Raw genomic sequence first — 11,013 nt, forward strand, 5'->3', positions numbered from 1 at the left:
ATGTTTGAAAGTATCACATGTAAACGTAGTGAATGGGAAAAAATTACTTATTTTAATAACTTATTTTGATTGGATTAATCACTGATTGAAACACACACACACACACACACACACACACAACTAGCTGTAAAACTAATCTCGTTGCTCTCCTTCACAGCTCAAGAAGAAGAAACTGATTCTGTGAGTATAACGATCGAACCATGAAGAAGAAGAAACTGCCAACTGTAAGTCACATTTTCTTTTAATGCTTTAATGCTGACAGCGTTTAGTTTGAACCGGTTCTCAGGCCCCGCCCCTCGTAGGCCCCGCCCCTCGTAGGCCCTGCCCCGCCCCTCGTTCTCTCTCTCTCTCTCTCTCTCTCTCTCTCTCTCTCTCTCTCTCTCTCTCTCTCTCTCTCTCTCTCTCTCTCTCTCTCTCTCTCTCTCTCTCCACCCCCCGTTCTCATGCCTCTCATTCGCCCCTAGAAGATACTTTTTCCGTCCACTTTCCTACTACATTCCTCAACATTGCATCACATCCCGTGTGTGTTGTCCTACTGATAAGGGTGTGGTCTGACTGACCAGAGATGCATGCTAGGGTTCTGCGCTGTTTGAGGCCTTCAGTTCTGTAGACGTTCCCCCTCAGGGGAACCCGAGTGTTTAAGAGGCCGTCGTCACGTCAGTTACATGAACTGGAACGTCCTTCAGGATGGAGACAGGGACTCCTCAAGGAGACACACCGGGGGGCGAGATGTGAGGGCTGTCCCTCTCAGCAACTAGAACCCAACCTGGTTCCTGCACCTGAGAACCACGGAGCACGTTCCAACGTTTCCCTCCGTACGCCTTGAAGCCCAAGCCCAAGTCAGATGGCACAGTATCCCAGCATGCATCTCTGGTCACTCAGATCACACCCTGATCAGTAAGGCAACGCTCATGCGATGTGCATGCAATGTTTTAGAGAGTAGTAAGGAAGTAGACAAAAGGCATGAGAACAGTTTGTTATTTTGTACTGTTGTCAGCCTTGTTTATGGGTGGGATTTATTTGCTTAATGGGGGGGATATGAAATGTATAGTCAATTATTTGTACATGAACCAACAGCAACAAACTACTAGATCTGCTCAAGGTAAGTCTGTTGGCTGTATTTTGCAACGAGACGACCAAAGCACCCCAAGATCTCCATCGTCGTTCCAGCTCAAGGTAAGGGGCTTCTGTGGGGGGGGAGGGGGTTGGTAGTTAGATTCAAGACCGCTATGTGCACGTGTCTATAAAGATGCTGTCTCACTTCACAGGATCTCCTGGACCAGAGGCAGAGGACCAGCAGGTGACCAGATCCCCAAGACCAGGCATAGGAGACCAGAGGCTGGAGACCAGATCCCGCTGGACCAGGTATGGGGCACCAGGGTGATGTATAATAATAATAATACTACATTGGATTTGTATAGCGCTTTTCTCGCACTCAAAGCACTTAATTAGACTGTAGGGTAACTAGATCCCCTAGACCAGGCCTGGGGCACCAGGGTAGACTACTAGAGGCTGGGGACCAGCAGCTAACTAGATCCCCTGGACCAGGAATGGGGCACCAGGCTGGACCGGAGGCTGTGGACCAGAGGGTATCCAGATCCCCCTGGACCAGGAATGGGGCACCAGGCTGGACCGGAGACTGGGGACCGGAGGGTAACCATCACCAAACACTTGACACCTGGAGGTTCTTTTTAATTATTCAATCTTTTTAAATTAACGATCGTAGAGCGTGTTAATTAGTTCTTCCTTCAGATTTTTCATTCTGTGAATTTTAGCCAAAGCTGTGATTTGAGGTAATTACGGTCACATCAGCTGCTACTACTGTAGTTTATCCAGCGTACATCAAGGTGGACACTAAAACACAACTAAAACGTAACAGCTGGTCACACTCACACCTGGTGACGTAACATCACTCTTTTAATGTGTGTTTGTGTTGTGAACAGATGAAGCTGACGACCCACCAGGAGCGAGACGAGGACTACGATGGGACTGCTCCACCTCGCAGGACGTGACTTAAGTCACGGGTTGTCAAGGGTTCCTTGTTTCTCAAGGGTTCCTCATGGTTCAGTGTTAGGGACAGAGTTAGGGTCAGATGGTCTCACGATGAACCGTTGTTCTTTTTGATTCACATCCCAGAATTGTTTCACTGTGCGCACAGTTGTTGAAATGTCTACTGATGTTGTTTTATGATATAAAATCATTTAAAACGACCTGGCTGTGTGGCTTGTGTGGTCATTTTTATTATACACACGCCTGTTACCCTAATAAGGTAAGGTAACCTCCCCCCTCCTCTATACCCTCACCTCCCCCCTCCCCTATCCTCCCCCTCCCCTATACCCTCACCTCCATCCTCCCCCCTTACCTCCCCCCTCTACCCTCACCTCCTCCCTAATCTTCCCTATTCCCTATCCTCCCCCTCCCCTCCCACCTCCCCTCCCCTATCCTCCTCTTCTCCTAACCTCCCCCCTCCCCTAACCCTGACCCTAACCATAACCTTGACCTCCCCTCAACCCTATACCCTCCCCCATACCCTAACCTCCCCCTCCTCTATACCCTCACCTCCATCCTCCCCTATACCCTAACCTCCCCCTCCCCTGTAACCTAACCTCCCCCCTCTCCTCCTCCTCAGAGTGTATCTAATGTACCCCTCTCCTCCTCCTCCTCCTCCTCAGAGTGTATCTAATGTACCCCTCTCCTCCTCCTCCCCTCTCCTCCTCCTGCTCCTCCTCAGACAGAAGAGGAGAAAATGTCTTCCTCTACCTCCCAGGTTTCATGATCCCAAAGCAATAGTTGTTGTTGTAGGATTGATTCTGTCTTCATGGGCCTCTTTTCACAATAAGATGTTGAGTTTCTATTTGAAGTGGCTTTAAAAATGTGAAAAATGAATGAATGTAACGCTCAACCCAGCCTGCAGTACATTTCCGCCGCCACAAGGGGGTGGTGTTGAGCTACATACTGAGGGGCTTTTGAGTGTAAACGGTTGTAAAACATGACGCCACTTTTTTAGTTTTTTTTTGAGAAGTCTGAGACTGGATCCTACCAAAGAAATTAGTTTCTCGCTGAGGTTCAATTTGTGGCTGTCAAAATTTAAAAAAAAAAAAAAATGGATTCCTGTAATGGAAACGGCAAAGCTCATCCCAGCCTGCAGTTCCTCTCCTCGGCCACCAGCGGGCGCCGTTGGACTAAGAACTGAGGCGGTTTACCGTGTGAGCGCTAGTGAACCGTTTCAAAGGCCTGTCTGTTACCGAGTGCACACGGCAGGGCGGGACAGCGTTCATGAGACTGTGATGCACATCTGGATCTGTTGCTCATGTCTGACTGACACAGAGTGTGTGTGTGTGTGTGTGTGTGTGTGTGTGTGTTATAGCTTTTGTGAGCTGGTGCTCGACCTCCTCCTCAGAGTGTATCTAATGTACCCCTCTCCTCCTCCTCCTCCTCAGAGTGTATCTATTGTACCCCTCTCCTCCTCCTCCTCCTCAGAGTGTATCTAATGTACCCCTCTCCTCCTCCTCCTCCTCCTCAGAGTGTATCTAATGTACCCCTCTCCTCCTCCTCCTCCTCCTCAGAGTGTATCTAATGTACCCCTCTCCTCCTCCTCCTCCTCCTCAGAGTGTATCTAATGTACCCCTCTCCTCCTCCTCCTCCTCAGAGTGTATCTAATGTACCCCTCTCCTCCTCAGAGGTGTGTGTGTGTGTGTGTGTGTGTGTGTGTGTGTGTGTGTGTGTGTGTGTGTGTGTGTGTGTGTGTGTGTGTGTGTGTGTGTGTGTGTGTGTGTGTGTGTGTGTGTGTGTGTGTGTGCGCGTCCGTGCCTGTGTTTGTCTCTACGTGTGTGTGTGTGTCCGGCCGTCTGTCTGTGGTTTCTTTCTACAACGGACACAGAGACACTGAGGCACCGCCCCCCCCCCCCCCCCCTAACCAAAACCCAGGGAGGAGGTCCCAGAATAATATCAGAACAACATTTGTTGTTTTATTTATAATTTCTGATTAACAAATTATTATTGTTAAGGCACTTATGTAACATTATTTAGTAATAAAAGGAGAATGATGATGGGCTGAACACACGAGAACATTCAGTTGGATCCACTGAGTTGTTTATTAAAATTATGCTTCATTAACAAATGCAACAGAAAAATAGTCCCTTACATGTACACAATAAACACAAGGACTGAAACAATAGAAGCTGCAGACTAATCATAAACAGGTGTGCACGTATCTTTAATAACTGAACATGTTCTGCTGCCGTTTGGTTCCCAACAGAACACCAGGAATCAATACTCAGTTTAAAGTCATTTACAACACAGACCTCCTGGTTATTATGAATGAAATATAAAACCTGCTTTAAATCAGGTTCCTTTGGCACCGAGCTGCTCTATTCACACTAACACTGAAGTAATGCATACTAGCCTTTCATGGCTCACAGTAAAACAAACAATCTCTCTTAACCTCTTGTTGTTCCTAAGGTCAGTCTTAAACTGCAAAAGACCCGCCTTCTTTGCTGAAGGTCTAGTCAGTGTGTCTGACAGACACGGTCATAGCACTAGAGGAGCAAGTAAAGGACAGCTAGCTTTACCCAGACCGAGGTCCAATCTACTGAAAAATACCATCATTTACACAACTATTTCATTATGGAATGAACGACCAAAAAAACATACGTTCTAGAAAAAATAGCAAATACAACTTTAAAAAGTCTGCAAAAAAATCATGTGGTCCATAATGTATATACATTTTTAATGTTGTCATTTCTTTTTGTAGCCTTCATATCTTTTTTAAACTTTTTTATTAGTCTATTTCTATTTGAGTTTGACATAAGGTCAAACAAGTGATTGTCTGTTGTCTATATTTGATGTTTGGGACCCAGGAAGACTAGCTCTCTCTCTGGTGTGTTGCTAATCGGGATCCTAATGAATCTAATCTCATCTAAATCATCCTTGTTAGGATTAGGACAAAAGTGATGATCAGAGCCCTGGAGAATAAAATATGTTAATGTGTGAAAATGGACAAATATTGTAGCATAAAAAAAACATGTGATTTACCATCAATAGGTATTTAATATACATTTCAAATTAAAAATGAAATCTTAATAAAACCTGCTCAGGTAACCCTATGGAAGATCTTAAAAGTCTCTTCCTTTCATGGTTTACCAGCATCAACTTTTAGGAAGCCCCATAAAAAGGAGGGGGAGACGGGGGGGAGGAGGAGGGGAGGGGGAGAGGGAGACGGGGGGAGGAGGGGGAGCGGGAGACGAGGGGGAGAGGGAGACAGGGTGAGGGGGAGAGGGAGACTAGGGGGAGGGAGACGGGTGGGAGGAGGGGGAGGGAGGAGGGGGAGCGGGAGACGGGGGGGAGGAGGGGGAGAAGACGGCGGGGGGGGGGCGGGGGGACGGAGGGAGAGGGAGACGAGAGAGAAAGAGAGCGAGAGGGAGAAAAAGAGACAGAGACAGAGAGACAGAGACAGAGAGACAGGGGCGTGGGAAGTAGGGGTGCGGCAGGTGCAGCAGCACCCCCTGGTGGCAGAGCTTCATAATTTTTTTTTTTGTTATATCTTCTAAATATCTCTTTGGTTCCAGGACATTTTGTATGTCACGTTTGGGGAACGGGGCGAAGAGAGGGATGACAATCTCAACTATCCTCACTGTTCATTGACCTATCAGATTTGCGTGGACGCGACAGTGATCAGCCTAAAGCCGCGCTCACGCCAAAAGAGACGGGGCGGCGCCGATCTGTACAAAGTCAACGTATAGACGCGCTCCGGGTGATAGGCGCCTGGAACGCCTCCGTTAAGCCCACAGACCTTACGTGGACCGTAACCCCCCCCCCCCCCGCCCCCAACAACTTGTTGTGTGTGTGTGTGTGTGTGTGTGTGTGTGTGTGTGTGCCCGCCCCGCCGCTCTTTTTTTTTTTCTACAACCGACACAGAGACACTGAGGTTCCCTCCTCCCTCCATACCATAAACCCAGGGAGGAGGTCCTCCTGGGTGAAGGTGGACCTGAAGGTGTGGATGTGTGTCAGTGTGTCTGAGGACCCTCCTACACCTCGGGACACTCTGTAGAAGGACAGAGTGCCAGCAGGCCGGTCCAGATACACTCCTACTCTGGTAGAGCCAGCGGGGGGGAGACGTATGTCTGTCCATCTATCGTTGTACACGGCAGAGTAACCACCATCATGACAACGAAGACTCCAGGACTTGTTGTTGTCTCCAAGCCCGCTGTCATCACCCCCTCCTCTCCTTGTGATTCCTCTGTATGTCACTCCTATATAAACACCTCCTTTCCTCTCTACCTCCCAGTAACAGCGGCCAGTCAGAGCCTCTCTACACAACACCTGGGGCCAGGAGTCAAATCTCTCTGGGTGATCCGGATACGACTGGTCCTCTCCAACCCACGTCACCTTTCTGTTGTCCTCAGACAGAGAGAGGTCTCTGTGGGCTGTGTTTGGGTCCAGTGTGAGTTCACAGGCATCTGACGGGAGAACAAGACATGGTATTATTCATAATTCCCGAGATATTCCAGGTTATTCACCCCAAATCCCCCCATTCATTCTCATTGGAAAATTAAAAAAACGCTGATTCATGCTTCATCCTCTTCAACCACTTAAGACGTCATAACTTGGTCAAAATGACCATCATTACCGTTTACCATCGTTCAAACAATTAAACAAATCTACACATTTGTATCTTCAATAATATGTAAACAGAATTTCGATATCATCACTTTTTTCAGAATCACAGTTTTAGTTTCATTCCGGATTCGTTTTCAGTTGGTCTCGCTCTAGCCTTCTGACTCAGCTGTTGCTCGTTGAGAAATCAGTGGACTGTCGTACTGTCGTAAAACCCGTGTGTGTTCTCGATGCGTTCTCGATGAGGCCGTTCCACCGAGGATGCGTCGGAGGTGACTCGTGTGGACTTGGGGCCGTTAAATATCCCAGGATGCATTTCGCATTCCCATGTTTTAAAATATTAGTATGTAAGCTATAATAATAGGCTATATATAGGAACATTTTACATATATAACAAAAATGTAGGCCTATTCATTCAAAATATTGACATACTATTTTAAAATTGAAGAGGCTGGGATTTTATATATATTGTATACGTCGCTGATAGAGGAAACCCATCGCAACGGCAACGAAAATCCCGGTCGGATCCATCCGATCGTGTGTGTGTGTGTGTGTGTGTGTGTGTGTGTGTGTGTGTGTGTGTGTGTTGTGTGTGTGTGTGTTTTTCTATTCTAATCTGTGTAATTTCTCGCTCATTCGTTATTATTATTCGTTATGATAGCCTAATCTCCAACTACATAGGCAGTTAGGCACGTGCATCTGTACCCTACATATAAAAAGTTGTGTGTATATTGTTGTGTGGGCTGTGATTGGTTTTGTCGCGCGACAAATCATAAGCTGTCGCTATGCAGTTATGTCAGGCAAATTTTGTCGCGCAGCAAATTTTGTCACGCAACATCTTTTGCCCGCCAACGGTGCTTTATGCCAATTCATTCTCATCAACCATGGCCAAGATAACCACCATTGTATGTCTTTACCTGTTGTGGAAGAGGGAGAGACGTCGGAACGTCCGTCGTTTATGGGTTAGGGTTGTGTGTGTGTGTGTGTGTGTGTGTGGGGAGGCGCACACAGCTTTGTGCCTTGATATTATATATATTGTATATATTATATAGATATTTATATATTATATTATATAATATCATATTATATATAGAGCTCCAGGAGTCGCAAACGGCAACAATCACTTTCTCCTCCCAGCTGCGGTTCACTGCGGAGTGCAGGGAACGGTTGGCCCGGCTGGTTGAACGCTGATTGGCTGTTTTACGTTACTTCACCCAGGGAGTGAACGCTGATTGGCTGTCTCACGCGAATACCGCGGCAAAGTTGAAATATTTCAACTTCAGCAAATTTTTTCGCGCTGCAAATCCTCGTGAACGCACTCGCCCGTGACAGGGCAAAATGTCGCGCCGTCAATCAAATCTTGCCGCAGGTTTTTGCCGCGACAAATTTCGCCGATTTGCGTCTCTACGTTGACTTTGTATGGAATCGTGTCGCGCCGTTGCGTTTGGTGTGAACACACAGTTACATCCTTGCGGACCCTCCTTGCGTCCAACACAAGGGCCTGACGTGCGCCTCCCAAAAAATGTCACCTTCCGTCGAGGCGACGCAGCAGCAAGGGCTGTGATTGGTCCTTCTCACTAAGACCCGACGCAGAACCATAAAGGTTCACGACTGCGTTGAAGCTTCTGCGTGGTCGTTGCGTTGCGTAAACGTGGGACCATAATCAGCCCTTAACTGTTGGACCAGAGAACTGGTAGGTGTGTACACACACACACACACACACACACCTACCAGTATATCTTAGTGCTGTCAATTGATCGCACAATTTGCTGTGATTAATCACGATCAATTGCTTTTTTTCTCTTAAAGGGACACTGTAGCATTTTAAGAAATGTATTAGCTCTTCCCAGGTTTAAAGAGCTAATGAAGGATTACGATTTTTCAAAAGGTCTCTGAAGTTGCCTGCTTCCTTATCAACAGGTAAGTCAATGTGTCTAAAGTACAAGCCTTTCTCATTGCTTGGTTGTGTAATTCATTACATAGGCAGCATAACAGTAGAACATGTACAGTTAACAGCCTCATTGGTGGATAGCAGCATGGTTAATGAATATATATATATATATATATATATATATATTTATAAAACGGGTGGCTTAAATCAAGCGATCTGATTGGTTCCCAACTGTTGTATATTGAGCGTATACACACAGCTATGACGCCCGTTCAGTTTACAGAGTTCAGTATCACTCCGCACCTAACTTGAACTGTTGTTTATTTATATATAAAAGCGATAGCGTAGTTCACTGAAGCCTAAAAAACATGTTGATTGCTGGAGGGGGTGGAAATGTTGTAAAGCAATAGGCACACGCTGAGTGAACTCAACAGTAGGCTAAATTGCCGGCGAACCGAGCTACCGTCTCTAGCCTTCTCTCTGAAGGACGCTACAGTGTGTTGCATAGCAACCGCCGTACACTTTGCCGGCAGCCAGGAGGGACTACTTTTTTGTATTTGTTAAAAAAATGCTTTTCAGACTTTCTAGCTTTTTCAAAATTGAGGGTGTCTATGACTTTCATTTCGCCATACTTACGTAACCGTTTTATAAAAGCAATAGATCACTTCAGTCAGTGGTATACGGTCATTATACCACAGTGAAGGGGCGTTGTCCGTCCCGACGCGCAGCGGAGGGACGGCGACCCCCTTCACTGTGGTATAATGAACGACACAGCCTGTCGTGATCTATTGCTTAAATATATACACACCTCAACAACAACGTTATAAATACATCAACAACAAACATCTCTCCTTGGATCCAGATCTTACCAAAGACAAGCAGCTCAGCGGTGTGATTGGCCGTTCCAGCGCTGTTGCTCGCCACGCAGCAGACCGTGTTCACGCCATACCTCACCCCTCTGACGAAGAGGAACCCCCTCTCCACCCAGGCCTCCGATTGGTCGTCTGTGCCGTTCCTCTCCAGGGGCCTGCCGTTGTGGAGCCACTCGACGGTGGGCTCCGGCGTGCCGCTTGCATCGCAGGTGTAGCGGGCCGTTTGGCCCACGGGCAACACCTGGGTAGTGGAGTGGAACTTTGTGATGCTGGGGGCCTCCTCCTCCTCCGTGGGCATCACTGAACCTGAAGAAACCAGGAGGAGAGGAGTGAACGTTTACAACACGTATCTAGAGATGCACCATCAGACACTCCCTTCACTCTCTCCTAATACAGTTCCACAGTAGACCACAATAGAAACCTGACTTTAGTAGCCCACAGTAGAAACATGGTCTTAGTAGACCACAATAGAAACATGACCTTAGTAGACCACAATAGAAACATGGCATTAGTAGACCACAATAGAAACATGGTCTTAGTAGACCACAATAGAAACCTGACCTTAGTAGACCTAAACACACCCAACCACCTTTCCAGTCATAAAGAGTATATTTACTGTGTCTACGGCACAGAGAACAGAAAGGAGGAACCGTTCTCCACTCATGAACACAAACAAAGTCTACAGACCCTCTTTGTCCAGCTCAGCCTCCAGATGATCCAGGTCCACGGCCTTCTCACAGATCCAGTGGTGCAGTCTGTCACACGGTTGTCTGGACCAGCCGTCCTCCCCTGCTACGACACAGACTTCTGCTCCGCTGTCATCGCCTGGTTTAGCGCGTCTCAAACTGAGAACCACGAGGAGGAGACAGTGGAGCCCAGTGTTGAGGTGAGGTCACTCTGTCACTCTCAGAGAAGAGATGCTGCTGAACAGAGTCATCAGCCTTACCTTGAGGTCATGGGGGTACCATCCACCCACTTGAAGGTCCCCTTTGTGTCTCTACTGCTCAGTCCAATCCAGGAACGCTCGAACATTCTGCTGAGAAACCCCTGTTTCCAAAGGTAATAGCATCTGTTGTCATGACAACACAGCTGAACACACACACACATGCAATCTCTCTCTCTCTCACACACACTCACACAATGTCTCTCTCTCTCACACACACTCACACAATGTCTCTCTCTCTCACACACACTCACACAATGTCTCTCCCCACACACACACACACCTGTTCTTCTCTGCTGTTGATAACCACCAGGTCTGCATTTCTCCGCAGACAGTCTTCTCTACTGGCCTTCCAGCTCTTCTTAGTGGTAGACATAAGGTAGAAACTCTGGTCGTAAAACATCCAGCCCTGAAGCGCCAATTCATCTGTTGAATGTAAAAGAAAATCCTTAACAAACACAGAACTGCTCATCTTACCGTCTTCATTACTGACACACAACCCTGAGACCTGACCTTAACAGACCACAATAGAAGCACAACCTTAATAGACATCAATAGAAGCATGACCCTAATAGACGACAATAGAAAAATGTCTTTAGTAGACCACATTTATTTGATGGTAGTTTAACACGGTCTATGCTCTGTTAGCCTGACAATATAAAATGTGAAGTTATGAGGAAGAGGGGATGTTC

General features: G+C 47.1%; 1 protein-coding gene across 1 annotated transcript; it reads right to left on the minus strand.

Moving 5' to 3' along the window:
• Positions 1–5,853: 5,853 nt before the first annotated feature.
• LOC311371182 (uncharacterized protein) lies at positions 5,854–10,741 on the minus strand. Its single transcript, XM_084489386.1, has 5 exons — positions 10,605–10,741; positions 10,325–10,425; positions 10,066–10,223; positions 9,376–9,684; positions 5,854–6,458 (listed from the first exon to the last, which is right to left on the minus strand). The coding sequence occupies exons 1-5, from the start codon at positions 10,722–10,724 to the stop codon at positions 5,902–5,904; spliced, it is 1,245 nt and encodes a 414-aa protein (XP_084345512.1). The 5' UTR covers positions 10,725–10,741; the 3' UTR covers positions 5,854–5,901.
• Between the last annotated feature and the right edge of the window lie 272 nt (positions 10,742–11,013).

This window comes from Micromesistius poutassou, assembly GCF_964030765.1.
Source record: "Micromesistius poutassou genome assembly, contig: SCAFFOLD_5692, whole genome shotgun sequence".
NCBI classification, from domain to species: Eukaryota; Metazoa; Chordata; class Actinopteri; order Gadiformes; family Gadidae; genus Micromesistius; species Micromesistius poutassou.